The sequence below is a fragment of the Mesoplodon mirus genome (assembly GCF_964341445.2).
Source record: "Mesoplodon mirus genome assembly, chromosome: 6".
Lineage (NCBI taxonomy): Eukaryota > Metazoa > Chordata > Mammalia > Artiodactyla > Ziphiidae > Mesoplodon > Mesoplodon mirus.
Window position 1 is genome coordinate 80,023,321 of NC_138982.1, and position 18,276 is coordinate 80,041,596.

Genomic DNA, 18,276 nt, shown 5'->3' on the forward strand with positions numbered 1-18,276 from the left:
ACCAGGGGTACAAGCACACAGAGGGACAGCCACGTGAGAATATGGTGAGAGGGTGGCCAACTGCAAGCCAAGTAGAGAAGCCTCAGAAGAAACCAGCCCTGCCAACACCTTAATCTTGGGCCTCCAGAAGTGTGAGAAAATAAACTTCCGTTTTTTAAGCCATACACACACACAAAAATACAATATGTTTATCTGAATTTGCCTCACTAGTAGAGAGCTGACTGTTCTACCTACAGTAAGTTACAATCCATCTATATGAATTTAGCATACCAGTTAACAAAGAAAACAGACTCTATCTAACTTACCATGCCATATATGTGTTCTTTTAAAATAAAATCCCTTATCCTATGTATTAATAAAATTATTTTTACTTAAGAAATGTTTTTTAGATAACTTTTACTCTCTTTTCTATATATGAAAAAACTATTGATAAGAATAAATTTTAAAATACTCAAAGGAATAACAGAAGGAATCACACAGCTCTTCAAAAGGAAAAAGACAAGTCAAGTAGGAAGAGAATACAACATATACTTTAGCAACAATACTCATAACGTGGGTCAAATTCTCTAGGTACTAGGATAAAAAGGGAAGGAACTGTGTGGCATGACTTCAAAACAAGATGGGCAGATTATCAAAGAATTCAGAAAGCCACCTCAAGTCAGACTGCTTCCAACTTAATCATCTGAGTTCTTTAAGGATGATGTAAAACACTCCTAGGCTCTGATCTGGCATGGAACTTTGGAGAAATGCTTCAATTCATTAAAAATTTAAAACTTTCGCTTTAAGGCTTTCCTAAATGCTTTTCAGAAACTTATTTCCCAAGGCATTGTTTAGGTTGGGAGTTCCACAATTTATTACCATAGAAATGGTTGACTATTTCACCCTGCAAGTAAGCTGCAATACTTGGGATAGTATATGATTTATAAAATTCTTAATAGTTCCTATTATACAGAATACTTAAATCTTTGCTCCAGATCAATACAAATCAAATGTTTTAAAATACCATATATTTAAATTTGAAAAAGTAGCAATGAAGGAATGAATAAAACCTCTTACCACTTGGCAATACCATGACTGGCTCTGTAAATCTTTGTTCATCTGCTGAAGGTAGGTTTAGGGAGATGATTAACACCATTCCCAGACTAGTTCCAACAAACAAACAAGGGGAGATAGTAGAGTCATTTTTCCGAACAAAGGACTCCATGAAGTATAGTGCTGTAATCGCTTCTTTAGAATCTTTGTCAATACTGGAGATGCTAGAGCTTCTAGAGCGATTATAGGAATTTTCTCGACTTTCTATGGAAATTTAAAAAACAAAAATTTAGTTTTAGTGTGTTTCCAGAACAAGTAAAGTCAAACTTAGTATGTGAAAACCAAAATTATGGGGGTGAAGTAGAATTTGATTCATTGTTAACTGATCTGGAAGGCAGTTTATCCAGTTCACCAGCTATTTTGAAGATGAAGAGACAAGTCCAGAAGTGTAAATCATAAACTTAGGCAGAGCTGGGACTAGACCTTGAGTCTCCAGAGTTCCAGTCCACTGTGTTTTTCTCCCTACCTCACCTCACAAGTTAGTTGAAATTCTCTAATCTAGAAAAAAAAAGATGTTTAGTCTAAATAGTTAAGGTTACAAGAATTTCTGGGGCAGTTTTAATTATGCTTCCCTCCTATCTCTCAATTGTTGGAAGTACTTCTAATGATTTCTTGACAATTCCCACTTACTGATAACATTGTGGCTACTTACCTGAAGGGTCACAAATGTTCTGTGGTAAATACATTCCTCTGATTTTGTTATATTTGGAGTAATTAAAATTGTAAAAATTAAACTATTTATATTTACACCAAGACTAAAGAGCAAATGTTATCTCCCTGAAGTAGTTACAAGCTGCCTACCTTGAATCCAAATACAGTCTTGGCTTTGCCTAGGGCCAAATACAGAGTTGTAGACAATGCCACCCCACCGATAATCTTTCTGAGAGGGCTTCAGCCCACTTAAAGGAAACAAGGTGGTTTCAGGTTCTCCTGCTCATCAACTCTTACACATGTGTACACTCCAACAAGCAGAAACTCACCACCTCAGGTAAATATTAGGAAGGTTGTATTGTTCATATAATCACTCCAGAGTTCAAGTTCCTCATTCCTCTTTCTACTGCCTTCCCTCTCCTTTCCTTTTTGATAGGTGTAAGTGTGACTCACTTTTATAAAAAGAGATAATATATAAATAAAATAATGTACAATAAAACCAAATATAAGTTCCCCAGACTATCCCTTTTTCTACAAACCAAAATATAATATTCCTAATTTCCCCCTTCTATCCCTCAGCAAGTTTATACAAATAATTGTTTGTAATAGAATTTAGATCTGAGAGGGAGCTTGGATATAATCTATATATTTTACAGATTTGGAGACAGAGACATAGAGTTAAGTAATTTTCCCAGAATCAACAAGTTAGAGGCAGAAATGTCTAAAACTCAAAATTCCCAATTCAATCCAGTGATTAAAAGTACTACTTCCTTTATAACCTTTACATTTTGCTTCCATTTTAACATTCCTAGCTAATGGTTCTAGGTTGCTATTCATAGACACATGTGAGAGAAGATCATCTGGACCAAATTTAGTATGGCATAGCGTTAAAGTAAAAAACTAAAAGTTTTCTTTTTTTACTTGGCCAAGCCGCATGGCATGTGGGATCTTAGTTCCCCAACCAGGGATCGAACCCACACTCCCTCCAGTGGAAGTGCAGAGCCTTAACCACTGGACCACCAGGGAAGTCCCTAAAATTTTTATTTTAAAAATTTGAAGAATAATATAGATCATTACTACCAAGTTTTTTGAGGGGTGGTAATGGTGAATTACTTTATAGCATAGAATTACCATAGCACATTCCTAAGATTACTTTTTCCTATTTCTAGTCCCAAAGCTTTTTATCAGCAAGACAATAGCAGCAGTTACAAGACTCCCTTTTGTGTGTGTGTGTGTGTGTGTGTCTTAATTTTAGGCCTTCTGGCTCTTGTACTTTACTCCCTGCCCCTAACAGTAATTCCATAAGTAAGCAAATAATCCTCCCTTTTTCAAACATATGAAGATGAGATTGCAAACTTTAGAATTTAATGTCTTCCCTTTTTCTTGGTCACATTCACTTAACAGTTGAGGAAACTAAGGTTATAAGACATTAAATAACTATCTACAGATAGAGACACTAAGAGGCTTACCATTGAGAAGGAAAGAAACTGGGAGTGCAGATTAAGGCATAGGTCTCACTTTGTACAGAGGAGGTGAAAGCCTACCCATAAACAGCCATTCTGGTTTTAGAGATGAAAGAGGTGTAGTGAGGAATGGATTTGGAGTCATGGCCACAGGTCGACCAGGTTCTCAGCTGCTCATTGTCTAGTTGACCATAGTTTTTAAGATCTTTCACACCTGACCACCATCCCTTATCCTCCAGCTCCTGTTACTGTGGTATGTCAAATTTTAATTGTATCCACAAAAATTTGTATGTTTAACCTACCTTCTGTTGTAACTGGCAAAGAAATCTCCATGCAAGCAGCTGACTGTGCTTTTCGAAATGGTGGTCTTCCAGGACCCCAGCGATTTACTTTTGAAATATCAGCACTGGAAAGACGTTTTCCAGAACTGCAACTCTGAGAAGTTGGACTTGTGCAGTGTCCATTTACATGATCTGTACCAAGAGGAAGAAGGCAGCATAAATATCATAATTAAATCTTAATACAAAGGAATCTAAGTGTGTAGATTAATAAATGAAGAGAATTCCTTTTTTCAAAACATATAAAGATGGCTGTCCTTGCTATTTTAGTATTTAGTCACAATTTCAATTTTGCCAAAGTATTTAGCCAAATTTTTCATATTTATTAAATATAAGATTCGTTTTTAAAGTTTGACTAGTTAACATAGTTTAAAATTTATTCTATGTCCTCATTATGTATTCTGCCATTTAATAGCAATACAAAATAGGTTATAGTATTAGACTTTCTTTTGCATAATTTTTTTTTTTTTTATTTTGGTACGCGGGCCTCTCACTATTGTGGCCTCTCCCGCTGCGGAGCACAGGCTCCGGACGCGCAGGCTCAGCGGCCATGGCTCACGGGCCCAGCCACTCCATGGCATGTGGGATCTTCCCGGACCGGGGCACGAACCCATGTCCCCTGCATCGGCAGGCGGACTCTCAACCACTGCGCCACCAGGGAAGCCCTCTTTTGCATAATTTAAAGATATACCTGTTTATATAAATTTTGGAAAAACTTCCAAGTGCTTAGAGTTTAAAATATAGAATGGAAGAATTTTACTGTAAAGTTGAGAATGGTACATAAGAATATTGACTCTACAGCCAGACTGCCTGAGCTCAAATCCCAGTTCTACCACCTACTAGTTCTACAAATTATTGAAGACTTCACATTTTAGTTTCTTCTGTAAATTGGGACTATTATTATCTAGCTCAGGGATTTTTTGTGATAGCACATGTCACATGCCAGAATACTTCCTGGTATGTGGGAAACTCTGAACAAAAATTAATTATTACTGTCATTCTTGTTCCAGAGTATTAAAACTGCTCAGGTCTAAGACAAAATAGTACTGTTTATTTAGAGCCTGTGAGTTTAGCTCAGTTCTGGTGTAATTGAAAAACTTGGAAATAATTGCACTAAAATGTCCTTAATGCTAACACAGTATCTGAAACATAATCTCATAGTTCTACAATATTCAGAATGCATTTTAAAATGTGCTTCTTTGGTTACTCAAAGGACAATAAATAGAGAAGAATCATGTTTAATGTCCATATTGGACATGGGGAACTGGCACTCAGTGTCCACTCCATTATAGCCTTTCAGTATTGAACAATTTGAAAACTTAAAATTATACATTCCCTGGATCCCCTTGCAGCTAGTGCAAAGATGAGAATTAGGTTTCAGTATTTAAATGCTCTAGTGTGTTTTACTATTTTTTTTTTTTCGGTATGCGGGCCTCTCACTGTTGTGGCCTCTCCCGTTGGCAGAGCACAGGCTCCGGACGCACAGGCTCTGGACGCGCAGGCTCAGCGGCCATGGCTCACGGGCCCAGCCACTCCGTGGCATGTGGGATCTTCCAGGACTGAGGCATGAACCCCTGTCCCCTGCATCAGCAGGCGGACCCTCAACCACTGCACCACCAGGGAAGCCCTGTTTTAGTATTTTTTAAAAATGAGTTAACATTTATTGAATACTTAAATGCTAGGTATTTTATACACATTATTCATTTAATCTTCACAACAACTGTGCAAGGTAGGTGCTTTATTATCCTGATTTTTGCAGATGAGGAAAATGAAGGTCAGAAAAATGGGCTCAGAAAATCATCTAATATTACATAAGTAGTATTCATGGAGGCAGGATTCTAATCCAGATTTTTCTCACTTAATGTCTGTATGCTTAAAAACTAGGCCACAGGGTCAGCTAAAATATTTGGTAAGGAGTAGCAATTTTGATGGCATATTTAGTAGGGTTTAGGAGTAGCTTGTATAATGTACATTGAGATCCAAGCCCTTTGGGACCAGTCATCTTCCATATTAACATAGATCTCTGAAATCAGATTTCCTGAATGGAAAGGCACAAATATGACACGATGAGTTAGCTAGGGGGAAGCAGAAGTCAAGAGCTCTAGCCCTCCTTCACTAACAAATATAGTCTTATAAATAGGAAGAACACTGAGGGCAATAGCTGCCAGTAACAAAGACTTAGAGTGACTACTTTGGGGGTACAAATTGCCCCCCTCTGGGCATACCAGTTAGGAAAAGTTGCCCCTTCCACAGGTGTAAAGCCTTGTTCTAGGCCTTATCCAGAGTAATGTGGGATGGATTACAGTCCTCTTCACGCCCTCTTATCTAGGTACAAAAGTTTATAGCAGAGCTCTGAGAACAGTAAAATTTGTTCACTTAGCCAGGACTCTGGACTTGCTAACCAAGGTCCCTGCCTATCTATTACCATCTTTTGGTGTCTGTTTCATGTGAATATTGTTTCATTTGAGCTCATAATAGGGCAGTATCAATTATTAGATTACTCAATATGCTGGTCTTTTTTTCCCCGTACCCACTGTATGGCCGCATTTTCCCCAGCTTCTCATGATTGACTCATGAAGTCTGGCTGACATTACTATACATGGGTAGCCCAGAGTTTTTGGCCATATTCTTCTGTTTTCAGTAGGGCTGATTAACTTAAAGGATTTTTTTTGTTGTTGCTAAAAAGTTTTAAATATATGGAAGTTAATTTGCTTTAATTTTTTTTAAACCACAGTAAATATCCAAGATAGATATGAATAGATACAAAACACTTATAAAGAAATTTGGTTATAGCCCGGACACAGTCATTCTGGAAATTTATGATAAAGAAATAATGCTAAATACAAAAGAGAAATAAAAACCTCTATTGATAAAATTATTCAGTATAGTTTAAGTTATCAATAAAAATTGGAAACCAGCTCTCCTTTACAATTCAGCATAAACTTTTAGGTACACTGTGGTATATATTACATAATAGAGTATTATAATCTTTAAAAATGTTTCTGAAATGCTTGTTGAAACTTATAAAATATCTATGATGTGTTTCGCTTAGCTCTTGTTGCATAAAAACCACTCCAAATGTTAATAATGTAAAATAACAATCATTTGATTATGCTTAACAATTCTGTGGGCAAGGACTTAGACTAAGGCAAGGTGGGGATATTATATCCATGATGTCTGTGGCATTAGGCAGGAATGCTTGAATGGCTGCGGGCTTGGAATCTTTTGGAGGCTTCTTTACTCACATGGCCTGGGCTAGAATGATGCAAAAGTTGAGCTCAGCTGGGACTGTCAATGGTGGCTTCTTTAGAAGGCTTGGGCTTCCTCATAGCATGGTGGCCTTTTTTACATAGTGGCTTAGGGCTTCAAAATGTCTGGCAAGTGATTTTGAAAATGGGATGGAAGCAATATTTATGCTGCTTCGGTGTTAATGCAATGGAGATTTTACTTTATTTTGTTTTGTTTTTGGAAGCAACATTCCAGTGTCCAGTCACAAGCTTTCTGTATGTCAAGAGGCAGTTGTAGTAGAATGCTGATCTTATAACAATGTGCTCTTCAGTTCAACAGTTGATTGGCAGTAGTCTTCTGATTCTGTTTCTAACAGTAGCAAAGTTGTCTGCTTCCCTGGTATGTCTGTTTGGTGGCCTTATTCTGAAAGTCATACCTGTAGGCCAAGCTTAGAGTTTACGTCTCCATCTTTCAATGACTTGATAAGCACCTAGTTTCTTGTGTTAAGTCACTTTCTGCATAATATAAATGGAATGGTTTGTTTCCTACAACTGCTTCCTGATTACAATGATGTTTTATCTCAGCTGTAGTGCTCTATGCCATTTAGAGAAAATTCAACATTCTAAAAAATTCAACCTTAAAACAATAAGCAGATTAAAGCAAATGGGAAATTGTTATTCTTTATTTTACAGAAAGATTCCCAAATCTAAAAAAATTACAAGTTTCTTTAAATTAGCTGATTCTCTTGTATCTTTAAATCAGTATTTGATTTAGTGTATATATTATACAGAGTAAGGTACAATAGTGATTTACTGAAAAATGGCTTATTGACTCCAGTTGAAATTATTTTTAATGTAGTGCTTGCCAAAGCTTTATAGAAGTATGTAAATGAACATTTAATTTAATACTTGGTACACTAGTCTTGTTAAACTTTTTAATATACCATATGATTCCTAGAAAATGAAAATTAGTATATGCCTATATCACAGAGGGTGATTCTATGGTGAAATAAATGTTGAACATAATAGTAAACCAAAATAAGTACTGGATTTTAAAATTCATGAAAACAAATGAAATAAAGATTTTGCTTTGAACTATATAAAATGTAGCCAGTATCAAACAGTTAGTTAAAATATATGAAAGCCCACATAACTTTACCCTTGTTTACTTTTATAGTTAAGAGGTAACTCTTCTTTCCCTCCCTCATTATTTTTTTTGATTTGAATTTTATTTTATTTATTTTTTATACAGTGGGTTATTAGTTATCTATTTTATACATATTAGTGTATATATGTCAGTCCCAATCTCCCAATTCATCACACCACCACCCCAATACCTCTGCCCATTTTTTAAATCAGATTGTTTGATTTTTGTTACTGAATTGTATGACCTCTTTATATAGTTTGAATATTATCCCTTATAAGATATATGATTTGCAAATATTTTCTCCCATTCTGTAGGGTGACTTCATTTGTTGATGGTTTCATTTGTTGTGCAGAAGCTTTTTTAGTTTGATGTAGTTTATTTTTGCTTTTAGTGTCAAATCCAAAAGAAATAATGCTAAGACTGATGTCAAAGAGCATATTGCCTATGTTTTCTTCTAGAAGTTTTAAGGTTTCAGGTCTTACGTTCAAGTCTTTAATCCATTTTGAGTTGCTTTTCTGTATGGTGTAAAACAGAGGTTATGTTTCATTCTTTTGCATGTGGCTGTCCAGTTTTCCCAGCACCAGAATATTTTGAAAGAGAATACTTTCCCTATTGTATACTCTTGGCTTCTTTGTTGTAAATAAATTCACCATATATGCATGAATTTATTTCTGGGATCTCTCTTCTGTTCCACTGATATGTGTCTGTTTTTGTGCCAATACCATATTGTTTTGATTGCTATAACTTTGTAATAGTTTGAAACCAGAAAATGTGATGCCTCTAGCTTTGTTCTTCTTTCTCAAGATTGCTTTGACTCTTTGGGGTCCTTCGTGGTTCCACAGAAATTTTAGGATTGTTCTATTTCTGTGCAAAATACCACTGGAATTTTCATAGGGGGTTGCATTAAATCTGTATGGACATTTAAAAATATTAATTCTTCCAATCCATGAACACGGAATATCTTTCCATTTATTTGTGTTTTATTCAATTTCTTTCATTAACATCTTATTTTCAGTGTCTAGATCTTTCAACTCCCTGGTAAAATCTATTCCTGGATATTTCATTCTTTTCTTAATTTCTCTGATAATTTGTTGTTGGTGTATAGAAAGGCAATTGACTTTTTTTTTTTTTTTTTTTTGCGGTATGCAGGCCTCTCACTGTTGTGGCCTCTCCCGTTGCGGAGCACAGGCTCCGGACGCACGGGCTCAGAGGCCATGGCTCACGGGCCTAGCCGCTCTGCGGCATGTGTGATCTTCCCGGACAGGGGCACGAACCCGTGTCCCCTGCATCGGCAGGCAGACTCTCAACCACTGCGCCACCAGGGAAGCTGGGCAACTGACTTTTATATATTGATATTCTACCTTGGAATTTTGCTGAATTTGTTGATTAGTTCTAACAGTTTTTGGTGGAGTCTTTGTGGTTTTCTATAAAGATTATGTCATCTGCAAATAGAGAAAGTTTTACTTCTTCCATTCTGATTTGGATGCCCTTTATATTTCTTGCCTTATTGCTCTGGCTAGAACTTCCAGTATTATGTTAAATGAAAGTGGTGAGAATGGGCATCCTTGTCTTATTCCTGATCTTGGAGGAAAAGCTTTCAGCTTTTCACTTCTAAGTACGATGTTAGTTGTGGCCTTGTCAATTTATGGTCTTCAGTATGTGTTGAGGCACATTCCCTCTATGCTCTCTTTGTTGTGAATTTTTATTAAAAACAGATACTGAATTTTGTCAAACGATTTTCCTGCATCTATCAAGATGATCATATAATTTTTATTCTTCATTTTGTTAATATGATATATCACATTAATTTGCATATGTTGAAACATGCTTTCATCCCTGGAATAAATTCTACTTGATCATAAGATCCTCTTAATGTACTGCTGAATTTGGTTGGATAATATTTTGTTGAGGATTTTGTATCTATATTCATCAGTGACATTAGCCTGTTATTTTCTTCTCTTGTAGTGCCCTTTTCTTGTTTTGGTATCAGGGTAATATTGGCCTTGTAAAATGAGTTTGGAAGTGTTCCCTCCTCTTCTATTTTTTGGAAGAATTTGAGAAGGAGTGTTATTAATTCTTTTAATGTTTGGTAGAATTCACCAGTGAAGAGGTGTTTGATTACTAATTTAATCTCTTTACTAGTAACTGGTCTGTTCAGATTTTGTATTTCTTCATGACTTGGTCCCAGGAGGTTGTATCGTTCTAAGAATTGATCTATTTCTTCTAGGTTCTCCAATTTGTTGGCATACAATTTTTCATAGTAGAATGTTACGATCCTTTGTATTTTTGTGGTACCAGTTGTAACATCTCCTCTTTCATTTCTGACTATTTATTTTAGTCCTCTCTTCTTTGAATCTGGCTAAAGGTTTGTATATTTTATATTTTCAAAAACCAGCTCTTTGATCTTTTCTACTGTCTTTTTAGTCTCTATTTCATTTATTTCTTTTCTGATCTTTATTTCCTTCCTTCTACAAATTTTGGGCTTCATTTGTCCTTTTTTCCAGTTCCTGAGGTATACTGGGTTGAGATTTTGTTTCTTAATGTAGGCATTTATCACTATGAACTTCCCTCTTAGAACTACTTTTGCTGCATACCATAAGTTTTGTTATGTTGTATTTCCATTTTCATTTGTGTCAAGAGATTTTTAATTTTTCTTTTGATTTCTTATTTGACACATTAGTTGATTTTCTGTCTGGATGAACTGTCCTTTGATGAAATTGGGATATTCCCCTACTATTTCTACTGTTGTCTATTTCTGCCTCTATAACTCTTAATATTTATTTATTTATTTTTAAGTTGGGCTGGCCAAAAAGTTCATTCATGTTTTTCCATAAGCTGTTACGGAAAAACCCAAATGAACTATTTGGCCAACCCAATAAATCCATTCAGCCACTCTTTGTCTTTTCATTGAATAATTTAGTCCATTTGTATTTAGAGGAACTATTGATAGGTATGAACTTACTGCCATTTTGTTAATTGTTTTCTGGCTGTTTATAAGTGCTGTTTCTTTCTTCTCTTGCTCTCTTCCTTTGTGATTGGATGCTTTTCTGTAGTGGTATGATTAGATTTCCTTTCTCTTTTATGTATATAAGTTTTTGCTTTGTGGTTACCATGAGGCGTATATAAACCATTATTTTAATTCCTTAAAACTTGATGTATTTTTTGACACATAACATTGTACCTCTGTGTCCATGGGTTCCACACCATGGATTCAACCAACCACGGAACCCTCAGATATGGAGAGCCAACCATACTATGACATTTTATAGAAAGGACTTGAGCATCTGCAGATTCTGGTATCAGCATGGAGTCCTAGAACCAATCCCCCAATGATACCAAGGAACAACTGTATTAGTTTTAGGTATACAAACATATTTATAACAGCCTATTTTAAGTTCATAACAACTTAAGTTCAAATGCATTCTGAAGCGGTACATTTTTACCCTCCCTTCCACATTTTGTATTTTTGGCATCACAATTTACATCTTTTTATCCTGTGTATCCTTTAAGAAATTATTTTAGCTATAGTTATTTTTACTACTTTTGTCTTTTAGCCTTCATACTAGATTTATAACTGATTTGCCCACCTCCATTACAACATTAGGTTATTCTTAATTTTACTATATATTTACTTTTATCAGTGAGATTTATACTTTCATATGTTTTTCTGTTACTAATTAACACTCTTTTGTTTCAAATTAAAGAAATCCCTTTAATAATTTTTTCAAGGCCAGTCTAGTGCTGATGAACTCTTTCGGCTTTTGCTTGTTTGGAAAACTCTTTACCTCTACTTCAATTCTGAAGAACAACTTTTCTGGGTAGAGGTTACTTAGTTGGCAGTTTTTTTTCCTTCTTCTTTCAGCACTTTGAATATATCATGCCACTCCATGATGGCCTACAAATTTTCTGCTAATAAATCTGCTAATAGTCTTATGGGAAATTCCATTGTATATAACAAGTTGTTTTCCTCTTGTTACTTTTAAGATTCTGTCCTTGTCTTTAACTTTGGACAATTATGTGTCTTGATATAGGTCTCTTTGGATTTATCTTGTTTTGAACTTTCTGGGCTTCCTGGATCTAGATGTCTGTTTCCTTCCCCAGATTAGGGAAGTTTTCAGCCAGTATTTCTTCAAGTAAGTTTCTTCCTTTTCTCTTTCTTCTCCATCTGGGATCCCTATAATGCAAATGCTGGTCCACTGGATGTTGTCCTATAAGTCCCTTAAGTAATCTTCACTCTCTTTTTTCTCTGGTTGTATGAAATCCACTGTCCTGTCTTAGAGTTCACTGATCCTTTTTCTGCTCCATCCAGTCTACTGTTGAATGCCTCTATTTTTCTGTGCAGTTATTGTATACTTCAGGTTTGTGATTTCTTTTTGGTACTTTCATATATTTTCTATCTCTTTGTTTAAATTCATTGTTCAATGCATTGTTCTTATTTTGAATGCTGTATCAGGTAAGTCACTTATCTCTGTTTCACTAAGTTCTGTTTCTGGAGTTTACTTTTTTCTTTTGTTTGGATTATGTTCCTGTTTCTTTGTTTTCCTTGTGTTGGTTTCTACACAATAGACAAAGCTGTGGCCTCCCCCAGGCTTGATGGAGTGGCATTTTATAGGAGGTGACCCTTAGCATTCAGCCTGGCATGAGCTCTTGGTGGTCTCTAAATCCTTTGTGATAGTCCAAGCTCAGTTTTGTTCTTAGTGGCTCCCAGTATTTGAGAGTATGCCAAGACCTGTTTCCGCATGGGTATTTTCTCATTCATCCAATGTTTAGAAGTTAATCAGCTACTTCTGGACATCTTTCAGAGGAAATTCCTCCATTTAGAGCTTTAGATTTGGTGTATCAGTGGGAGGAGGTGAGTTCAAAAGTGCTGTGTTGTCATCTTGGACCATAACTTGAAATAACAAAAAATTGTAACATTAAATGCCAGTATATCCTGATTGATGCTGAAGAAGCAAACTGACACCTTACCCTGCACCATATAAGTAAGTGTTCACTTCAAGTCCCATGTTAAGAGTGGGAAGAGTATGTGTGTGTGGGGTGAACCCACAGTGTATGCTGAGAAACAAATAAGAAAGAAGTTGATCTAAATAGTCTCCAAAGAGATGAAATCTTGAGTTGCTAAATTGCTCATTTCTTAACAAAATGTTATAATCCCTGAAATTTGAAAAACTAATGTCTAAAGATATAATAATCATGTGGGTAAAATCATCCCCCCTCTCCCAGTATGAACAAATTTACCTCAACTTTGAAAAAGCTTATGAGTTTTTTGTTTCTTTGAAACACCTGCTATAATTTACATTCAGTGAGCCAGTTCTTCAAATTCTGAACTTCCTTGTAAAACACTTGCAAACCAATAATCACTTCTTAATGTTTTTGTGTCTGAATATTCCTTTCACAATGAACTGTACATACAGTATATATTTTCTAAGTCATGTGAAAACTTATAATGAATAATTTGAATCTATTCCTTTTGAGGGGGGAAATCTCCTAATACATTGAGTTTAAATTGTTTGGTTAAAAAGATTAAGACTGTTTTATTATTGTATATACTATGCAATGTTATGCTCTATCAGTGTTGTCTGGATACTGTAGTATCCACCTCCAATTTACTTTTCTTTAAAGTAATTTCTAATTTTAAAATTTTAGCTTAATTCCCTCAGAGTCCCACCTCCCATTCAGACTGTTAACATTTTCTTTGAGTATCCTTCCAGAATTAATCTAATCATTTTTCAAAAGAAGTGGAAGCACATTTCACAATATTTTGTACCTTAATATTTTTTCCATTTCACACTGTGCCTTGGAGACCATTCTACATAGACATACATAATTGTTTTTAGTATAGTATAATAGTTTACATAGGGACAAAGTATCCATTTTTAGGGCTATATAACAATTAATTTGACTATTTTCTTATTAATGAACATTAGGCTTTCAGCCTTTACTCTTTCAAAGCAAACTTTAATGACCATAGTAATACTTCTTTGTACACATGCATGATTATATCTGTAGAATGAATTCTCAGAATTGAAATTGCTTGGCAAAATAATATGCATTTTAAATTTTGATTGCAAATGGTTTCCAAAAATGGTTAACCAATTTACATCCACACCAACAGTATATGAGAACTCCAGTCTCCCAACATCTTCACTAACATTTTGCTTTATACAATTCTTTGATATTTGTTGATCTAATAGGAAAAATACTGTTTTAATATTCATTTCTTTAATAATGAGTGTTGGACACCTTTTTATTCTAAAGACACATATTTCTTTGTGAACGACCAGTACTTACTTAACCTTTGTAAATTTGTCCAGTGTTTTCTTCCATTTCTTGTTTTTATGTATGAGCACATTGCACATTATAGAAACTAGTCTTATCTGTCAAATTATTGCAGACTGCATTTGTATTTTTTCTATATTTTTATATAATCAAATTTATCTACTTTTTTGTTTTGTTTTTACATGGATATTGAATTTTATGCCATCTTTAGCAAAGCCTATATATTTCTCATGTTTTCTTCTAGCACTTTTCATGGTTTTTCTCTATACATTTATATATATATATATTTTTTATTAGAAATGGCTTTATTCAGATATAATCCACATCCTATATAATTCACCCATTGAAAGTACAATTCAATGTTTTTTGGCATAGTAATTAAAAAACTTGTGATGAAATATATATTGCATGATTTAGCATTTTGACCATTTTTAAGTGGCCTTAATGACACTAGCACCTCCTCTTTATGACAAGATGATCTTCTGTGAAGTCGGTAACAATCATCATCTTCTGGATTGGTTCTTTGGTTTTAAAACAAGCGAGTAACAACTAAAAGAGAAACAAACGTTTCATTTTTATTTTTTTTTAATTTTTTTAAATTTTTTTTCTAGTAGGTCTGTGTCTTTATTCCTGTCTTACCCCTATGTTCTTCATGACATTTTTTTTTCTTAAATTCCATATATATGTGTTAGCATACAGTATTTGTCTTTCTCTTTCTGACTTACTTCACTCTGTATGACAGACTCTAGGTCTATCCACCTCATTACAAATAGCTCAATTTCATTTCTTTTTATGGCTGAGTAATATTCCATTGTATATATGTGCCACATCTTCTTTATCCATTCATCCAATGATGGACACTTAGGTTGTTTCCATCTCCGGGCTATTGTAAATAGGGCTGCTATGAACATTTTGGTACATGTCTCTTTTTGAATTATGGTTTTCTCAGGGTATATGCCCAGTAGTGGGATTGCTGGGTCATATGGTAGTTCTATTTGTAGTTTTTTAAGGAACCTCCATACCGTTCTCCATAGCGGCTGTACCAATTCACATTCCCACCAGCAGTGCAAGAGTGTTCCCTTTTTTCCACACCCTCTCCAGCATTTATTGTTTCTAGATTTTTTGATGATGGCCATTCTGACTGGTGTGAGATGATATCTCATTGTAGTTTTGATTTGCATTTCTCTAATGAGTAAAGATGTTGAGCATCCTTTCATGTGTTTGTTGGCAGTCTGTATATCTTCTGTGGAGAAATGTCTATTTAGGTCTTCTGCCCATTTTTGGATTGGGTTGTTTGTTTTTTTGTTATTGAGCTGCATGAGCTGCTTATAAATTTTGGAGATTAATCCTCTGTCAGTTGCTTCATTTGCAAATATTTTCTCCCATTCTGAGGGTTGTCTTTTGGTCTTGTTTATGGTTTCCTTTGCTGTGCAAAAGCTTTTAAGTTTCATTAGGTCCCATGTGTTTATTTTTTCTTTATTTCCATTTCTCTAGGAGGTGGGTCAAAAAGTATCTTGCTGTGATTTATGTCATAGAGTGTTCTGCCTATGTTTTCCTCTAAGAGTTTGATAGTGTCTGGCCTTACATTTAGGTCTTTAATCCATTTTGAGCTTATTTTTGTGTATGGTGTTAGGGAGTGATCTAATCTCATACTTTTACATGTCCCTGTCCAGTTTTCCCAGCACCACTTATTGAAGAGACTGTCCTTTCTCCACTGTACATTCCTGCCTCCTTTATCAAAGATAAGGTGACCATATGTCCGTGGGTTTAACTCTGGGCGTTCTATCCTGTTCCATTGATCTATCTTTCTGTTTTTGTGCCAGTACCATACTGTCTTGATTACTGTAGCTTTGTAGTATAGTCTGAAGTCAGGGAGCCTGATTCCTCCAGCTCCATTTTTCGTTCTCAAGATTGCTTTGGCTATTCGGGGTCTTTTGTGTTTCCATACAAATTGTGAAATTTTTTGTTCTAGTTCTGTGAAAAATGCCAGTGGTAGTTTGATAGGGATTGCATTGAACCTGTAGATTGCTTTGGGTAGTAGAGTCATTTTCACAATGTTGATTCTTCCAATCCAAGAACATGGTACATCTCTCCATCTATTTGTATCATCTTTAATTTCTTTCATCAGTGTCTTATAATTTTCTGCATACAGGTCTTTAGTCTCCTTAGGTAGGTTTATTCCTAGATATTTTATTCTTTTTGTTGCAATGGTAAATGGGAGTGTTTCCTTGATTTCACTTTCAGATTTTTCATCATCAGTATATAGGAATGCCAGAGATTTCTGTGCATTAATTTTGTATCCTGCAACTTTACCAAATTCATTGATTAGCTCTAGTAGTTTTCTGGTAGCATCTTTAGGATTCTCTATGTATAGTATCATGTCATCTGCAAACAGTGACAGCTTTACTTCTTCTTTTCCGATTTGGATTCCTTTTATTTCCTTTTCTTCTCTGATTGCTGTGGCTAAAACTTCCAAAACTAGGTTGAATAAGAGTGGTGAAAGTGGGCAACCTTGTCTAGTTCCTGATCTTAGTGGAAATGGTTTCAGTTTTTCACCATTGAGGACGATGCTGGCTGTGGGTTTGTCATATATGGCCTTTATTATGTTGAGGAAAGTTCCCTCTATGCCTACTTTCTGCAGGGTTTTTATCATAAATGGGTGTTGAATTTTGTCGAAAGCTTTCTCTGCATCTATTGAGATGATCATATGGTTTTTCTCCTTCAATTTGTTAATATGGTGTATCACGTTGATTGATTTGCGTATATTGAAGAATCCTTGCATTCCTGGAATAAACCCCACTTGATCATGGTGTATGATCCTTTTAATGTGCTGTTGGATTCTGTTTGCTAGTATTTTGTTGAGGATTTTTGCATCTATGTTCATCAGTGATATTGGCCTGTAGTTTTCTTTCTTTGTGACATCCTTGCCTGGTTTTGGTATCAAGGTAATGGTGGCCTCGTAGAATGAGTTTGGGAGTGTTCCTCCCTCTGTTATATTTTGGAAGAGTTTCAGAAGGATAGGTGTTAGCTCTTCTCTAAATGCTTGATAGAATTCGCCTGTGAAGCCATCTGGTCCTGGGCTTTTGTTTGTTGGAAGATTTTTTATCACAGTTTCAATTTCAGTGCTTGTGATTGGTCTGTTCATATTTTCTATTTCTTCCTGATTCAGTCTTGGCAGGTTGTGCATTTCTAAGAATTTGTCCATTTCTTCCAGGTTGTCCATTTTATTGGCATAGAGTTGCTTATAGTAATCTCTCATGATCTTTTGTATTTCTGTAGTGTCAGTTGTTACTTCTCCTTTTTCATTTCTAATTCTATTGATTTGGGTCTTCTCCCTTTTTTTCTTGATGAGTCTGGGTAATGGGTTATCAATTTTGTTTATCTTCTCAAAGAACCAGCTTTTAGTTTTATTGATCTTTGCTATCGTTTCCTTCATTTCTTTTTCATTTATTTCTGATCTGATTTTTATGATTTCTTTCCTTCTGCTAACTTTGGGATGTTTTTGTTCTTCTTTCTCTAATTGCTTTAGGTGCAAGGTTAGGTTGTTTATTCGAGATGTTTCCTGTTTCTTAAGGTGGGATTGTATTGCTATAAACTTCCCTCTTAGAACTGCTTTTGCTGCATCCCATAGGTTTTGGGTCGTCGTGTCTCCATTGTCATTTGTTTCTAGGTATTTTTTAATTTCCTCTTTGATTTCTTCAGTGATCACTTCGTTATTAAGTAGTGTATTGTTTAGCCTCCATGTGTTTGTATTTTTTACAGATCTTTTCCTGTAATTGATACCTAGTCTCATAGCATTGTGGTCGGAAAAGATACTTGATACAATTTCAATTTTCTTAAATTTACCAAGGCTTGATTTGTGACCCAAGATATGATCTATCCTGGAGAATGTTCCATGAGCACTTGAGAAAAATGTGTATTCTGTTGTTTTGGGATGGAATGTCCTATAAATATCAATTAAGTCCATCTTGTTTAATGTATCATTTAAAGCTTGTGTTTCCTTATTTATTTTCATTTTGGATGATCTGTCCATTGGTGAAAGTGGGGTGTTAAAGTCCCCTACTATGAGTGTGTTACTG

The 18,276-nt window shown here is 35.2% G+C and overlaps 1 protein-coding gene across 6 annotated transcripts in view; it reads right to left on the reverse strand.

Annotated features, from left to right (window-relative positions):
- STXBP5L (syntaxin binding protein 5L) overlaps nt 1-18,276 on the reverse strand; it is a 416,226-nt gene that overhangs the window by 26,553 nt on the left and 371,397 nt on the right. For all 6 annotated transcript variants that reach the window (XM_082624250.1, XM_082624249.1, XM_082624248.1 and 3 more), the window contains 2 exons: nt 3,509-3,679; nt 1,057-1,296 (listed from right to left, as the gene is read on the reverse strand). In XM_082624250.1, coding sequence (XP_082480376.1) covers nt 1,057-1,296; nt 3,509-3,679 — 411 coding nt within the window. The remainder of the gene's footprint in view (nt 1-1,056; nt 1,297-3,508; nt 3,680-18,276) is intronic.